Source organism: Alosa sapidissima, chromosome 2 (assembly GCF_018492685.1).
Source record: "Alosa sapidissima isolate fAloSap1 chromosome 2, fAloSap1.pri, whole genome shotgun sequence".
Classification (NCBI taxonomy): Eukaryota; Metazoa; Chordata; class Actinopteri; order Clupeiformes; family Clupeidae; genus Alosa; species Alosa sapidissima.
Window position 1 is genome coordinate 16,751,682 of NC_055958.1, and position 17,206 is coordinate 16,768,887.

Genomic DNA, 17,206 nt, shown 5'->3' on the forward strand with positions numbered 1-17,206 from the left:
ACAGATGAAGGAAGGTGCCTGCTTGATAACCCCAGTTACAAGCTCAAAGGCTGCTCTGTGTATGGGCATTCAGGCTACTGGGCTTGCTAAGAGCCTGCATCAATGGGACATAAACACTTGTCAAAGAAACCTACTTGTTACTCACAAAGGCTGTTCTTTTGGTGATGTTTTCTGCTGTTTTGACTTTGGTTGGGTATTCGGCCGATTGGCTTGGCTTTGCAAAGAGCCTGCATGCAGCAGCCAGCTGCTGGGGCAATAGCATAAGAGCTAGTTACACTAGGAAACTAAACAAGCTGATTAAGAAGGTGGGATCTGTGCCTGGGGACTGCTCTTGGACACCTAGACTTGGTGGTTGAAAGATGGATGTATGAACTGCTCAAGCTAATGGCCAATACATCAATGTGGCAAAAGCTGCTTTGTTTGTGATGTTGTTGATGCTTTGGATATTTGGTTGGACGCTCAGACTACTGGCAGCCTAAATTGTATCGTGAAGGAGGACCTTTACGAATCTCGAGTACAACATGCGGCACGTTTGCGACTGCCATCAGCCATTTGTGCTTTGTATCCCGTGTCATGCTGTGTAACGCTTAAAGGGACACTTCAGCAATTAGCATTAAGCTTTGTATCAGTAGATACCTGGTAGTATTTTTGAATGACCGTGCTTTCCTCCCTCATGTCACCCTGAGACGAGAGATTTCTGTATTTTTTGTCTGGAAAAAAATCCTCCGATGACGCAAAAATCGCCATTTGGCGTCATCGGTGGAATTTTTGGCCAGAGGTTGGAGACTACATCGCTAGTTCTGCATGTTTTCAACCCGCCCATAAGGGGTAGGATTTCTTTTACTGTCTATGGGGGTGTGACCTCACTCCCAGAATTTAGTAATAGTGTCCGCCATCTTTCTTTTATGCTAAGCTAACAGGTTAGGCTCTTGCTCTATGGAGAAAGCTGAAAAGTAGCATAATATAGTGAATACATTTTTCAGGAGGATCTCGAAGGTGAGAGACTGGGGAAAGGCAATTGTCTTGGTTTGCCTGCCTGTGTTCCTTCCTGACTGGTCTAGGTACTGTGGCTATCAAGAAACTCTTAATGCTCAAGATGAGCTATAATAAGTTTGACATGGTTCATATATTTCTTTTTAATTAAAAGTTCAAGTTGGATATGGTTTATTTTCTTATCTTTAGTGTTTCTCCATTAGAGTAGCCTATTTGAGAAATAGTCATTCAAATTGGGAAAAAAGGTTGACAACATACAATAATGACAATAATTCCTCCCTCATGGTCTGGATGAATGAAAGAGGCATAGGGGACAAAATATACATAGTCTAAAGTTTAAATTAAACATACATAGTTTAACCTATGTAAACATTCTACAAATTACTTTTATAGCTTATACATGCATGTTACAGTAAACATTATGGTGCTCTGGGCCTTTGATTGAGGAAATTTTCCATAACAGGACCTCGCTGAAGTTTAATTGAATACCCCTGATATAGCAGAATCAGCACCTTAATTAATGTCAATATTACCACCTCTGGCCTGCTGTGAAAAAATGGTCCTTCTGCTCATTTGTATTACAGGTTTGGGCCAAATCAGTGTTTTGTATTTTAAACGCATCTCCTGACTTCCGGTTGAATTCCGGAAAACAGACCTGGGACAAATCTGTACACCGAAAAAAACAGCATTGCTAGCTGAGCTGACACCTCTATCAGGTGCAGATCTGACCCACAGTCAGAATAACAATTTATTCACCAGTAAACCATAAAGGTAAATGTGACCAATATCACTTAAGTTGAATGTAAAGTAAAACTTAGGTAGGTAAACATACTGCAACAAAGGAACAAAGGAACAAACTAAGCTTAACCAAACAACAAACTTAACAAGTTAACAAGTTAGAATGTCAAGGAGAGAGAGGGAGGGAGAGAGAGAGAGAGAGAGAGAGAGAGGCAAAGACCTCCCACCAGCAGCAGTAGAGATCAATACACCTTATCTCCAAGAGCAATCCTGCTTTCATCTGAATATGCAGGACCCTACTATTCGGCCTGCAGTTCATTGGTCATTTGGTGTGAAAACATAGGTGCGAGGGAGAAGGAGAGAGAGGGAGAGAAAGAGAGCATGATCTTCCGACAAAAATGTGCATTTCTAGGAGAGGGAGAAAGTGAATGCACAGCCGCACCCGCGTAAGTGCCGATTATTTCTGGTGGTAGAGTAATGGATACCTACAAGAATTGTTTTGAAAAAGACAAAAAAAGATGTAGGCAACGAATTAAATGTTAGGTATCCGCGCTGTAGGTATCCGCACGCACAGGGTTTGGACAGCGGGTTAAGTGAAATACATCAACCTATTCTGTTCTTGCTGTTTGTCTCACGATACAGCCCGTAGTCTACTGAAACTATAGAAAGCCCCAGACGAATAGGCAAGATGTTTTGTGGTGCGTCGGGAAATGAGACATTTTATTTTTTCCCGAAAAGTAGGGTAGCCACTGGCCATGGCTACACCACTTAGGGCCTCCTCGACGAGATGATTGCCCACGGATAATTTGCGGCACAATTGAATGGTAGGCCCTAGCCTATTATGGAACCACGGACCAAAAGAAAAAGAAACAAAACATTTTCCTGATTAGAAAATCAATTAGGGGGTAGTGGTGTGAGCGCTCATTCAATGTAGGCTATGACGTGTGTAGAAGCAACAAACAACGTTATTCAAAACAACGAACGAAGCGGATCCTTGCTGTCCATGAAAACAGCATAGAGTCTCGTCTACTCTAATCAAAAAATGGAAATAACAGGTCTTTGAATTGGCACGCGAAATTAGACTGTTGTAGGCCTATAGTAGCAAATATCGTAGCAAATAGCCTGGTGATGACACAGCTTTTAAAACATTTATTTCACTCTCGCTGGAGAACGGGCTGTTGCACAGACAAATTAATTATGGTGATGATCTGCATCTCCGTTCACCAAAAGCTATGGTTTTGCTGACCCATTTGCACAATAAATTCTGACAGGTTCTCCCCATTGTTAACGTGCGACATTTCTCCATGTGGGGTAGTGTCAAGCACTGAAGTGATAGCCTATTGCAGGTAGGCTAGGCAATATTCAGACAGAAGACTGACACTGCTTTCTCTGTTGGTATTTCTGTCCCTCCGAAAACTGTGTTAAAATGGTGTTTTTAGCAGTCAAAATGCAATTTTCATGAGCTTAACCATTAATGAAATTAAAACAAACATAAACAAAGCAGCCAGATGCCTCTTCATAAAATAACAAAGACACCTTCAAAAACAATAACAAGTTCTATCGTGAGACTGCATGACATTTGGAGCAGCGTATCGGTAGGCTAGCCTATATTAACAGAAGATTTTCGCAGAGACGTAGTGTAGGCTTATCACCCATCGCAATAAAAGCTCATCAGGGGGTAATATTGTGGAAACAAACGTTGGGTAGGCTAAATTTATGGTCCATACTGTAGCATACTGGCGCGTATTAAACTCAAAGCGGCAAAAGCCAACGTTCCGAACCCTGCTCACATGTGCCTCCTGGTGGTTGTTTGGGTCATTGCAGCTTCATTTGGGAAATATAAATAAAAGACGAGTGATTCATGCGTGAGGTCACGTGAAATTTTTTGAACAAACAAAAAATAGTTACAAACAAATAATAAAAACAAAGATAGGCATGATAGGCAAGTCTGATTTCCTTCCTGCCTTCTGTCCTGCTGGTTGATATACTGCAAAGATGCTTTACTGGACTGGAGTTTGAAATTATTATTTTTTTGTTCAAATTGCAAATGTCCCTTACTATTTCCTATCTTTGTTTTATTAGGGAGTGAACAGAGGATGTGGAGAAACATGGAAAACACTGTGACACAGACCAATATGTATGGATGCCATTAGGGATAGTACTTGTAAAAAACTGCAGCCCCCTTTCAGTAGCTCAGGCAACATTCATGCTATGGCTCTCTGACAACATCACCAAATGTTTCCTGTAAAGAATGTTCTGCCAATTTTCTATCATTGTCCGCTGAGAGGTGTTCTCAGTCATAACTGTTTTATGTAGTCCTATCATAACAAAAAATCATAATCCATTTAAAATATAATTATATTTCTATAAGTACATTCTGCTAAGCTGTTGTTAAAATTACTAAAAATATGCCTGATGTAGTAATGTGCCTAATTAAAGGAACTGGAAACTTGATTGAAATAAATACCTAATTTTAAATTATTTATTTAAATTATTAAATTATTAATTAATTATTAGAATTAAGAATTCAATTTGACTATAGTGACAACATTTTCCAGAGATATTTGTCAACATATGAGTGATAAATAGCCTAATGATGTGCTCTCAATCAGCACCTGGAAACAGTACTAACTAACATTGCTATTGTACAATACTGTACAGTATTGGTAAAACAAATTATTCATCCCTGAATCTTAGGTTTGAGGATGGATGTTGTGATTGGTCATTTTGTCCAAACCAATGAATTTAAACAGTATAGTCCAAAAAAGGTTAAAAAAAAAATGTACAGTAGAGTACAGTGCAGTACAGTGATATCACATACAATATGTTTGAGACTATTCCAGCATCAGACTGCGTGTTTTGTCAGAACTTCTGATGAATCAGGTAAACCTAGAGTCAGGTGTACCAGGTGAGCAATGGGTGCTTTCTACAATTATGAGGCTACACCTAAAGGGCCTAAAATGAGGGCCTGTAGTAACATGGAAACATGAAACAAAAGCACTTTGACACCATATAGCACTCAATGGTGTGTTGCTGGGTCAGGCTTTTACACACAATGGGGGGCGACAGACCATGTCATGTATAAAAGTTGGGGTGAACGCAGGCAGTTGATGAAGGAATCTCTCGCAGGTCAATAACCATGGGAAAAGTGAGTGACTTAATAGACACAACCCATCTTGGCATGACTTCAATTACAAATAATAGCTTGTGCAATTCAGTGCGTTCATCCCTGTATTGACCAAAAATGATCTTTTTCAGATCATCTTTTACGAGGACAGGAACTTCCAGGGTCGCTCCTATGAGTGCATGAGCGACTGTTCCGATATGTCCTCCTTCCTCAGCCGCTGCCACTCCTGCAGGGTGGAGAGCGGCTGCTTCATGATCTACGACCGTCCCAACTTCATGGGTAACCAGTACTTCATGAAGAGGGGCGAGTACTCCGACTATATGCGCATGATGGGCATGAATGACAACATCAAATCCTGCCGCAGCATCCCCATGGTAAAGATGTTAGAAACCACTGATGATTGAGTTTTTATCAATAAGTGTTGAGAGAAATGCCTCATGAACTTTCATATCTATACTCTACAGCACAGAGGACAGTTCAGAATGAGGATCTACGAGAGGGAGAACTTCGGTGGTCAGATGCACGAGCTGATGGATGACTGTGACTCCATCCAGGACCGCTACCGCATGTCTGACTGCCAGTCCTGCAATGTTATGGATGGCCACTGGCTCATGTACGAGCAACCCCACTTCAGAGGCAGAATGAGTTACATGGCTCCTGGAGAGTACAGAAACCTCAGGAACATGGGATTCAAGTGTATGAGCATGAGGCGTATCATGCACTCCCTCTATAACTAAAAGGATACTTTAGATGTCAGTAAGCATTTATTAAACATTTTCAAAAAATGAAAATTATTCTCAAGTCTTTTATTCATTTCCCTGAATTAATGAAAAGGCAAAAAATAGTGAAATACTGTGGACACATCCAATGGACACCTACACTTATTTCACTATTTTTTGCCTTTTCATGTCCATCGTTTCTCCATAGCTCCTGTGACTACTGGAATCATTATAGATATGCAAGTCATAGTTATAATGGACCTTTTACAAAATTCCGCTCCAGAACGGTTATAGTCCAATCCTACATTAGCAATGGTCTATATCCAAGGAATTTTGTCAAAGTTTGGACAATCAGCAACATGCTGAAACAGTGTGTCTATGGGATTTGTAATACAGACACTTTTCCAAAACCGAAGCCTCAACCAAAGAGACGTCACCAACATGGGCACAGTAACCTGGTAACATAATTTTACAGAAACATTACATTTTGCCTATATAAATGCTGGCTATAAACAACACACACACACATTATATATTGGACGTATTTGTTCATTTATTCACTCATTCATTGTAGTAACTGTGGCCTACATTGTTAGTGAAGGTGTCACTAGCCTTAGTGCCAACCACTGAACGGTATCACTGCAGATTTCAAAGCTGCGATGACCAATGTTGAGAAAGATTTTACATTACAATTACATTTATCCCTTTAGCTAATGATTTTATCCAATGAAATTAATTATTATGGAAGCTAATAATTACAGCATATGCTTCTTGAGAGTAACACTTCAGTTGTGTGTCTGGTGTAGCCTGCCTGATGGGCTTTGACCTGAATAATAATCGTCCCCCATTTGTTGTTGATTTTGATATTTTAAATATATCCCCTCCACTGTGTACTGCAATCCCTTCTGCCTTGCATAGGATGATATTAAAGATGTGTCTGCCCAAAAAATGTTGCTTATTTTCTCTGGGAATTCGTCCATGGTCTAGTTTTCCTGACGACAACTCTATCATTGTCTATGGCTACTTCTTGGGTAGTTCTGCCATGTTTGAATGGGGAAAAAACAATCAGAATGAACGTAACAGGAACAAAAATATTTATGTGAACAATAGTAAACACAATCATTTCCATTTTAATTGTTTTGAATCCAAGATGCTGCCGCAGATGAGAGCCTCGGTACAACGCTTTCTCTTGTTTGTATTGTTTTTGTTTATTTTGGTGGAAACTAGCCATGCAAACTGGATTATTTTCAGCAGAGAGAAACTGTTTTCTATCAAGCAACAAACTCCAGAAACAATTTCACCTAACTTCATCGATCCAGAAAGGAACATCGAACTTTTGATCGGAGGAGCAGTCGCTGTTTATGGGAGAAGGAAACGCAGACGGGGGGAAATGCGCCGGTGCGCTGGTGAGACTTCGCCAGCAAGGATTTCGTTTGCCTCTTCCAGCAATGCATTTGGCGAACATTCAGTCCCTAACCAACAAAATAGATGAGCTGCTTCTTCTGAACAAGACAAACAGGGACTTTGCTCGATCTGCTGCCGTCTGCTTCACCGAAACCTGGCTCAGTGAACTCATTCCTGACAATAGATCTACCCGGGTTCGGTTTACATCGTGCAGATTGTCAAAAACAGCTATCAGGGAAGACAAAAGGAGATGGAATCTGCTTCTACATAAATTAAGGTTGGTGTACAGAGGTCACATTTCTTAGAAAACACTGCAGCCCAAACTTGGAATCACTTTTTCTGAACAGTAAGCCGTTCTATTCACCGCAGGAGTTCTCTTAATTCATTCTGGTCGGTGTTTACATTCCACCCCAAGCCGACGTGGGTGATGCACTGCAAACTCTCACCGATCTGGTAAACTTTTCAGAACACAAATATCCGGACTCATTGCTCATTATTATGGAAGATTTTAACAGAGCTAAATTAAACCTGATTAATTACTGAAATTCAGACAGCACATTAACTGTCCCATCAGAGACAATAAAACATTGGATCACTGCTATACAGTTCTTAAAGGGGCATACCACTCTATTCAACGCACAGCTCTTAGTTGCTCTGATCATTGCTTGATTCATCTCATTCACACTTACAAACGAAAACTAAAATCTGCAAAGCCTGCAATCAGAATAGTAAAGTGGACAAATGAAGCGAAGGAGGAGCAGAAAGACTGTTTTGACTGTACAGACTGGAGTGTTTTTGAAGAAGCCACAGGTGACCTGGACGAACTTACTGACACAGGGCTTTCAGACATACGTGTAAGATCGGAGGTTCTGCGGATGTTATATCTGAACAACATAAACGGTCATATGGAAGTCCGAACTTAGCCGGCTGTTCTACTGCTCCCCTCCTAGTATTTTCATCCGGACATTATGTAAATGAGCTGTGTCTGAACTAAGCGGTTAACATGCGGTTAAAATTCACACCACGTGAGGAAATGTCGATGACGTTTCTTTCGTGCGTCCATGTGGCGGGAGCACTTAAATGCCAGGGTCATGATGGAGTGGCATAGTGCTGTCCAGAAAATCTTCAAGAATGCCGACCAGGAAAGACGAAGACATCACAGAGCTACTGTCCATGAGGGCAGACAGCGTCGTGATGGAACACATGAAGGGAACGGCAAGAGACACGTTGATGTACGACCTCATTGCAAGGGAGCTGCAAGCCAAAGGAATTCAAAAGACCAAATCATCATAAGCAGAAGCCGCTGAAAAGGCTTGACGACAATAACAGGAGTATTTAATAGATTATGTTAGCCAACACGGTCGGTTTTCTGTTCATTGATAGCCTTTTCATGACCTCACTGCTGAGCCTGATATTTGTTGAGAAAGAATGCCTAGCCAGAGAAAACGAAATGAAAATGAGACTACTGTAGTTTGCAGGAGCACACAAAAGGCATGTGAATGGCAGATTATCATTTAGGCTGCCATTCAACGAAATGCAGGCACGTTTGATGGACTGTAGTTATCAGGTGCGTACTTCTTGCCCATGCAGGTGTTCCCCAGACCCCTCGTTCAGTCAGATTTTATGAGTCTCACTGGGCCTGCAAAATGCTGCTATGACGTAGTAGGCCTAAGATGGGTTTCCTATCCTATACTTGCTCACCTTAATTTTTTCCTAATTATGCAAATTATTGCAGGGGGGGGGGGGGTACTTTTTATAGGCACTGTATACAGAACAATGCAGGCAGGCAGGCAGGCATCAGTGACAACATAACATTGATTAAGTCAGACACAGCATGAAAGAAGGAGTTGAGGTAGAAGTGGGTCACAAAAAAAAGGTTCTTCTTTACCAATTGGTCATATCAAGGCACAAATATTTATCTCATCAAACCCATTCCATATTAGTCAAAACTGAAGCAAACAACCATAGTAGATATCTGCAGATTTCTTACCTGACAGCAGACACAAGTAGATGATACACCTCCAGACAGGTGTAAAAGCACTGGGCACATGTATCCACTTTGACACTGCCATCTCACAGCCTTGACACAGAGAATTTATAGTATAAGTACAAGTATAAGTATATATACACTCTTTTGATCCCGTGAGGGAAATTTGGTCTCTGCATTTATCCCAATCCGTGAATTAGTGAAACACACTCAGCACACAGTGAGGTGAAGCACACACTAATCCCGGCGCAGTGAGCTGCCTGCTACAACAGCGGCGCTCGGGGAGCAGTGAGGGGTTAGGTGCCTTGCTCAAGGGCACTTCAGCCGTGTCTACTGGTTGGGGTTCGAACCGGCAACCCTCCGGTTACAAGTCTGAAGCGCCAGTAGGCCACGGCTGCCCCCATTATAGTAAATGTCATTAAAAAAACTGAACATTTTGAGAGATGACTGTATAACTTGTAATTAAAATAAAAGTATAGGCAGTTAAACCAAAGACATGACATCAGCATTTAATCATTTCATTTACAACGGACTATGACCGATGTCAACAAGATAAGAAATACTTTATTCATCCCGAAGGACATTTGACAGTCATAAAAAACCCTCCTGTGCATGTAAACCAACACAAACACAAAAGTAAATTCAGTAAAAAAAAAAAATCAGCAATCAGTTTAAGAAAAAAATTAAGTAAGACAATAAAGTCAGATCACATCAGTCATCAGCCACATCACTGCAGCAAAGAGGTGAAAAGTTGTACAGTTTGATTTCTTTCGGAAGGAATGACCTCCTGTGTCTCTCAGAGGAACATTTGGGGGAGATTAGCTAGCCGCTGAAGGTACTCTTCAGCTCAACAAGCCTATCATTTAGGTCATAGGTTCTCAAAGTGCGGCCCGGGGGCCAATGGCGGCCCGCGGAAACATTTCTGGCGGCCCGCGATAGCATCTGTAAAACTGTTAAAACTGTACAACTGTAGCCTACTGTGTGCTTTGAAAAGAATGAATCTTCGTTTTGTGGTGTTTAGTGGCTGTCAGGTTTCCCTGTGGTGCTTTGGTAGCTGGAATTGGCCCTGAATAAGGCCTATGCTGATAAGAAGCAAGGCACACTGAGACTGTTTCTAAATAAGTTTGTACTTGAAATGGACTGCAACCAGAACTGTTATATCCCAAATTTGTCTGTTGAGGGTAGAGAACCCCAGGGATTGTGTGTGCATTGCAATTTATTTTAATATTTTCACAAGTTTTGCCAGGTTTAGCCTCAGTTATGAATTAAAATGTGTTTAATGCAATAAATATAAACTGTAGAGATGCAACATGGTCATTAAAATGATTACAAATGGGATTTTTCCCCCCCGCCCCTTTGGCGGCCCTCAGTTCAATGTTGGGTTCCTGAATTGGCCCTCACCAATCAAAACTTTGAGAACCCCTGATTTAGGTAATGAGAGGTGTTGTTCAGGATGCTCATCAGCTTGTGAAGCATCCTCCTCTCTGCCACCACCTTCATTAAGTCCAACTGAATTTCACCCCCTATGACACTGGCTTTCTTAATAAGCCTGTTTAGTCTGTTAGCATCCCTCTCATGCCACATCCCCAGCACACCACTGCATAAAAATGGCACTCCATTTAAGACTGGTAGAACCTGTAGCATCTGTAGCAGATGTTGAATGACCTTAGTTGCCATATAAAGTAACAGATCCTTCTTTCAGGATTTGTCCTTTCTTGTAAAGTGCCTCAGAGTCCATAGACCATTCCAGTCTATCTTTTAGTGGGTGTTACAACGCACTGAAAAATATTTTTGATGGCTAACTTTTCTCATTTGACTTCATAATATTTTTTTGAAAACTAGGACTTAACATTGGAGCTGCTCTTCGATAGGAACGAAACCACTTGGGGCGCTGGTTTTCACTTTCCCTCCCTATAAGTAGATGTCACTTCTGTTGACGTTCAAAACAGAGAGCTAGCTCGCTACACTCTCTCCCTCCCTTCTGTGCAATTGGAACTCTCCCAAACGTGCATCTCATCGGTGATTTGCTGGAAGAGTTTGTTATGTTTTTATGGGCCAGGTTCGCCCAAGTTGTTTTTGTGGTCGTTTCTAGAGCCTAGGCTCTCCACGGAGACCATATTTTTTTCGGGGCACAGGCAGCTAGCGGATGGTGAGGTGATGTTAGCTGCATGTGACAAAAATATTTTAGCTTAGAAACTGTGTTACATCGCTTATAGCACCTTTAACTCAACTGTCAGCCTATTGATACGATTTGCACTAGCTTTGCACCAATTTCGGGGTAACCTGTTTAATAATAGAGTATATGGCTATAAAATAAGCTTTGCATTTTGTGTTCACCTATATGCCCATAAGATGTATCGAAGTTATGTTATTTGACATTGTTTCATATGGCTTTGGTGGTGGTGTTGAAGCCTATAATAGCCCAATGTTTTCTTGTCAAGTGCTCTGATTGTGGCATGTTTCATAATAAAGAGCACAAAAGAAATACCTTATGTCCTCCATAGTAGAACTTTATGTAGGCCTGCACATTTAGGAACAGATAGTAGGTTCTGTCTAAAGTTGAGCAACATAAAAGTCAGGTAAATGTTACACATTTAAATATATATGGTAAATGTTCTTTAAATATATTCTTCCCTTTTATGATGTCATCACTCAGGTGTGTTTTGAAATGCGATCTTGACAGAAATGTTGTCATAGTGCATTTAATGAAACAATTTAAAAAATGTGTGCATCTCTGATTAATCTACACATATGCAAAAATCTAGAAGAAATATATGTATTTCTTTATGAGATTTTCCTTTTTCTCAGAATAAATTTGTTTCCCTTCAAGGGTGGATATTTCCTCATTGTTTTCATTGTGAGAGTACAATAAATCGCCAAAAGATTACTTTTTATACCTGTTTTTAGTCAACTTTACCGAAGGTGCCAATAATTCTGGTGGGTCCTGTATCTTTATTTTACATTCGACTGCTATTTACAGGGTCTTCCTATTTCTCTGAACTGGTTTTACTATACGTGTTGTTGTATCTCTCTCTGGAAGGTGGTTAGTAGATTAAAGACTACTTTTTCAATAATTTTGCCATTAAAAGGTAGATTGGATATGGGCCTGTAATTGTTTGGCATGGGGGCATCCAGGTTATTCTTCTTGAGAAGGGGCTTTACAACAGCTGTTTTCAGGGACTTAGGGAAATGCCAGACAGCAATGATACATTTAAAATGTCAAGGACATCTGCCGCTATAAGGTGAAAAACAGTTTTGAAGAAATGTGGTAGGCAGAATGTCTAAGCCACATGTGGAATAGCTGAGATTATGTACCATTTTCTCAAGAGTTTCATAGTCTATCAAGCTGAACTCTGACATGAAGTTAAGTTTCCCTCCCTTTATAGCTGGAAGTTCTGGATGTTGAGTTAGTAATTGAGAAGATGTGTTGAGTCTGATTATGTCAATTTTACCTTTGAAAAAAGATGCAGAGAGGTTCAGGTGCTAAATGTGAATGGGGAATTTGTTAACTTCTCAACGGTTGAAAATAGTAAAGTGTTATTTGTTCTACTGATAATGTTAGAGAAGAAAGACTGTCTTGCTTTGCATATTTCATAGTTATACATGTATGAGCATCTCTTTATGGATTTCATAGTGGATCTGAAGTTTGTATTTGCACCATTTTCTTTCAGAATTTTAATGGAGCAATGACAACTGATGGAAACAACCAATGACAACTGACAGTAAATCACTTGACTTCTGAATACCTTTTTTTGAGGATGTGGAATTGTTGTTCAGACAGGATGAACAAATGCATCCCACGGAGAAACAGGAACTCAGACAATGATCCCCCAAATTCGTTTTTGACACTCTGGACAGCTTGCTCTACGATGACCTCTGCTGGTTAATAAAAATAACACATCAACAGCTGTCATCTTCCTCTTAATTAACAATAGCAGTGACTGTAAAGTAACACTGTGTTTCCTTAAAGCATTGCCTAGCAATCAATGTGATGACTGTCGACAAATGACAAAATTCAAAATAATGGTCGCTGTTTAATGTGACTATGTTTGTAACAAACCACTGGTCTGGGATACTTGATAAGATAAGAGATGCATATAGAACATGCACTGGGAAGTTTGATCACTCATGATGAAAATACAGGTTCACCTATGAAACTCTTTTCTGCTGCCCAAACCTTTTCATTCTGAGTTCACTTGTGCACTTATGCTTTTAATTCCAGCATCTAAACTTGTTGTCTAAGGTTCCCGTCTTTGCCACTTTGCCTGGGATCACTTAGATTAATCAGATTGAAGAACAACTATGTGGTTTTATTTGGTAGCTCGGTGGTGGAATATTTCAAACATGCTGCCATTTTGACATTATTATATGACTTCAAAGCCAAAATTGGTAGGCAGTTGAATGACTGGCCAAGGTGGCCTAGGCAGGCTCGCAGACCATTCAATCTTGGCAGCATATCATGGGTGGCATTAATGGCTGGCTGGGCTGGTTAGCTTCAGCCAGCAGTCTATGTCTGGCCATTCGCCAGAATTGGATTTCTTGATGAAAAGGAATTCCTCCACAGATATCCATTTGAAAAACTCAAATGCCCACTACATTTTCCACACCGCATCTCAATCTTATTTGTCTTTGATGTTTTAGTTACTTGTGATCAGTTGGTCAAGAAGAAGGGCAAAGGTAAGTACAAGGATACAAGGAAGTTTATCGTCACATGCATATAGTTACTGGAAGTAAGAAATGCAGTGAAATTATGTCTGGTGTCAGCCTATTTGTGCATTTATGGGGGGGGGGGGGGAAGTGCAGTAGAAGAGGGGTTTAGTAGATTAAGGGCTGCATAAGAAAGGTGGGGGAGGATTGGGATGGGGGGGGGGCACCAACAAGGAGCACCCAAGAGCAACAGAGCAAGGAAGAAACCTTGGGCAGATCCACGGCTGGTGTGTGGTGTGTGTGTTGGGGGGATGACAGGGGAGATGGGATAGTGTGCTGTGTATGTGGGGAGAGGGCAGTGTGCAATATGTGTGTTGGAGAAGCTTCCTCATGAGACAATGTGCTGTGTATTGGTGTAAGTGTAAATAACACTTTACTATTTTCAACCGTTGAGAAGTTAACAAATTCCCCATTCACATTTAGCACCTGAACCTCTCTGCATCTTTTTTCAAAGGTAAAATTGACATAATCAGACTCAACACATCTTCTCAATTACTAACTCAACATCCAGAACTTCCAGCTATAAAGGGAGGGAAACTTAACTTCATGTCAGAGTTCAGCTTGATAGACTATGAAACTCTTGAGAAAATGGTACATAATCTCAGCTCTTCCACATGTGGCTTAGACATTCTGTTCAAAACTGTTTTTCACCTTATAGCGGCAGATGTCCTTGACATTTTAAATGTATCACTGCTGTCTGGCATTTCCCTAAGTCCCTGAAAACAGCTGTTGTAAAGCCCCTTCTCAAGAAGAATAACCTGGATGCCCCCATGCCAAACAATTACAGGCCCATATCCAATCTACCTTTTAATGGCAAAATTATTGAAAAAGTAGTCTTTAATCTACTAACCACCTTCCAGAGAGAGATACATGAGTGTTTCTCTTGCTGATTTCTTATACAGACCAAATTAGTGATATGTACTCAACTGCTTAGCTCTGAAAAGCACATCTTACTCAAGGTTATATTTGTTTAATCTTTTGATCCGCATAAGTAGTCTTCCCACTTCCCACCCATATATAAAATCGTAACTCCCATGTTTTTAGGAATGGAACTTTAGAAGAAGTCCCCTCCAGAAGTGCAGACTACAGTCATAACTGCAAGTTTCTCTGTAATAAAGCCAGAATTAAGTATTTTTGTAGGATGAAAGCAGGGTGCAGACATATCGTCCCCTTAGAATTATAAGGTTCTATCTGACATTTTTGTCAAAATTGAGTTATTTACATATTCTTATTCTGTGACACCTTAAGAAGATGAGGTGAGGTGTTTCTTGTAGTTGTATGCATTTTTGGACATTATATCTAAAGAGGTTTGTTCCGCTTATCAGTATGACTCTATGGAATTCTAAGACTTTGAAGCTCAATATCTCAGAACTACTCAGAACATAGATAGAACTTTATAATTCTAAGGGGACGATATGCTCTAACATTCTTTCAATGTCACTTTCAATGGCCTGCATAATGATTAAAAAGAAAAACATGGAGCTGGGGTTCTGAAGACTAGAAAGGCTATGCTCCGGGAGTATGGTAAAGTTACAAGACCAAGTTACCAGCAATTTTAATAATCTGACAAAGTTACCAAATGTCCATGCGCGTGCTGGTTTTTCTATGGAGTCTGGTGAGGACAATAAATCACTATTTGATGATATTTTTGGATTGTGATCTCCAGTCTTGTTTTGTGTGATCTCCAGTCTTGTTTTTCTACAGTTTTTATTTGGAGCCTACGCACCAACACTAACGATAGCCACTTTGTAAGATTAGATTTCTTTTTTTTGGACATGTGCATGCTGGAAACATTTTCAACAAGTATTATAAAAAGCCAACATGTTTTTCTCTGTGAATATGTGATCCATGATTCTCCTTAGTTCATAGGAAAAATAATGAAAGAAAGATAACTGCTAAATGAGCTATGAGACATGGCAAAATGAGTCAGACAAACATTATGACAATTTGGTGGTTCTTACAGTACATACCCATAGCAGAGCGAATGATACCATTATCAAGATATTAGAATAAGTATCATCAGATGACCATTGCAAAACCAATTAAAAGTATAATTTATGAATTTTAATGGGATCATCCTAACAATCCTGGAAAGCATGTTACTTGGCTTAATAATCAGGGTAATTTATTCCTGAAGTATGACTGTTTATATTAAAGTGCCATTCATTACTTAAATTTGAATACTGTGTCTTGCCCCAAGACAATCTCAAACTTAAATATGTCTACGCAACCATAATCTTTCTATTAGCAATTACACCACAATACTTTCCATTACCAGAGCAAATGACTTCATAAAAATATGATGTATTGCTTGCATTGTACTATATTCAAAGCCTCTATATTGTTATCTTGCCTACTAAATAATTCTTTCTATTATGTATGAAAATAAGGCAGTGGATGGACATAATTGAAACGTCCACATTATTGTCTTGCCTGTTGAATAATGTAAAGTCTTCTGAAGATCGGTTTCCATGGAAATGTGGTGAAAGCCTTTCACCTTTATGTGGGCCTCTATGCCATTTTGCCAGGTCAGGACTTTACACAATAGGGGGCACTTTTTCTTTGAGGTTTGTCAGGTATAAAAGTAAGGGGTTAACACAGCCAGGACATCAGTGCTGTTCTCGGAAGAACTACAACCACAATCATGACCATGGGCAAGGTAAGTTTAGAGGCAGCTACCATTATGTATGAATCATATCTAACAAACTAGTTAAGGTATTTATTATTAATCTCTCACTTCCTCTTTGAACAGATTATCTTCTACGAGGACAGGAACTTCCAGGGTCGTTCCTATGAGTGCATGAGCGACTGCCCTGACATGCACTCCTACCTCAGCCGCTGCCACTCCTGCAGGGTGGAGAGCGGTTGCTTCATGGTCTACGACCGTCCCAACTTCATGGGTAACCAGTACTTCATGAGGAGGGGCGAGTACTCTGACTACATGCGCATGATGGGCATGAGCGACTGCATCAGATCTTGCCGCATGATCCCCATGGTAAATAATTTTCATGTCAGATGCTACTGATAATTAATGATAATTAATGGAGTAAAACACTTATTGAACTTTTGTCTGTACAGCACAGAGGACAGTTCAGAATGAGGATCTATGAGAGGGAGAACTTCGGTGGACAGATGATGGAGCTGATGGACGACTGTGACTCCATCATGGACCGCTACCGTATGTCTGACTGCCAGTCCTGCCATGTTATGGATGGCCACTGGCTCATGTATGAGCAGCCCCACTTCAGAGGCAGAATGATGTACATGAGGCCTGGCGAGTACAGAAGCTTCAGGGAGATGGGAATGAACAACATGAGGTTCATGAGCATGAGGCGCATCATGGATTCATGCATGTAAACTGTTAAATCTGTAGAAATAACTGCTTCTGCTTGATTTAAACTATTTTTTTTCTACATGCAGTAATACAGAAATAATGTTCATCTGGCATTTAAATAAATAAACAAGTGGAAGTGTATTCTCCTGACTGGTTATTCAAACATGTTGCAGAAGGGTCATATTGGCTGTTTCATT

The 17,206-nt window shown here is 40.3% G+C and overlaps 3 protein-coding genes across 4 annotated transcripts in view; 2 read left to right on the forward strand and 1 right to left on the reverse strand.

Annotated features, from left to right (window-relative positions):
- LOC121700683 (gamma-crystallin M2-like) overlaps positions 1–17,206 on the reverse strand; it is a 222,207-nt gene that overhangs the window by 123,239 nt on the left and 81,762 nt on the right. The window contains exon 2 of one of the 2 annotated variants that reach the window (XM_042083834.1): positions 12,715–12,847. The exons of the other annotated variant lie outside the window; for it this stretch is intronic. The gene's annotated coding sequence lies outside the window, so the exon portion shown is untranslated. The remainder of the gene's footprint in view (positions 1–12,714; positions 12,848–17,206) is intronic. 2 annotated transcript variants of the gene reach the window in all.
- On the forward strand, positions 4,856–5,609 carry LOC121700701 (gamma-crystallin M3-like). Its single transcript, XM_042083897.1, has 3 exons — positions 4,856–4,879; positions 4,990–5,232; positions 5,323–5,609. Exons 1-3 carry the CDS (start codon positions 4,871–4,873, stop codon positions 5,593–5,595), a joined length of 525 nt encoding a protein of 174 aa, XP_041939831.1. The 5' UTR covers positions 4,856–4,870; the 3' UTR covers positions 5,596–5,609.
- LOC121700621 (gamma-crystallin M3-like) lies at positions 16,302–17,137 on the forward strand. Its single transcript, XM_042083715.1, has 3 exons — positions 16,302–16,334; positions 16,428–16,670; positions 16,754–17,137. The coding sequence occupies exons 1-3, from the start codon at positions 16,320–16,322 to the stop codon at positions 17,030–17,032; spliced, it is 537 nt and encodes a 178-aa protein (XP_041939649.1). The 5' UTR covers positions 16,302–16,319; the 3' UTR covers positions 17,033–17,137.

Coding starts and splice junctions, on each gene's coding strand:
- LOC121700701 (XM_042083897.1), top strand. Junction 5,233..5,322: donor CCTGCCGCAGCATCCCCATG/GTAAAGATGTTA, acceptor TATACTCTACAG/CACAGAGGACAGTTCAGAAT.
- LOC121700621 (XM_042083715.1), top strand. Junction 16,671..16,753: donor CTTGCCGCATGATCCCCATG/GTAAATAATTTT, acceptor TTGTCTGTACAG/CACAGAGGACAGTTCAGAAT.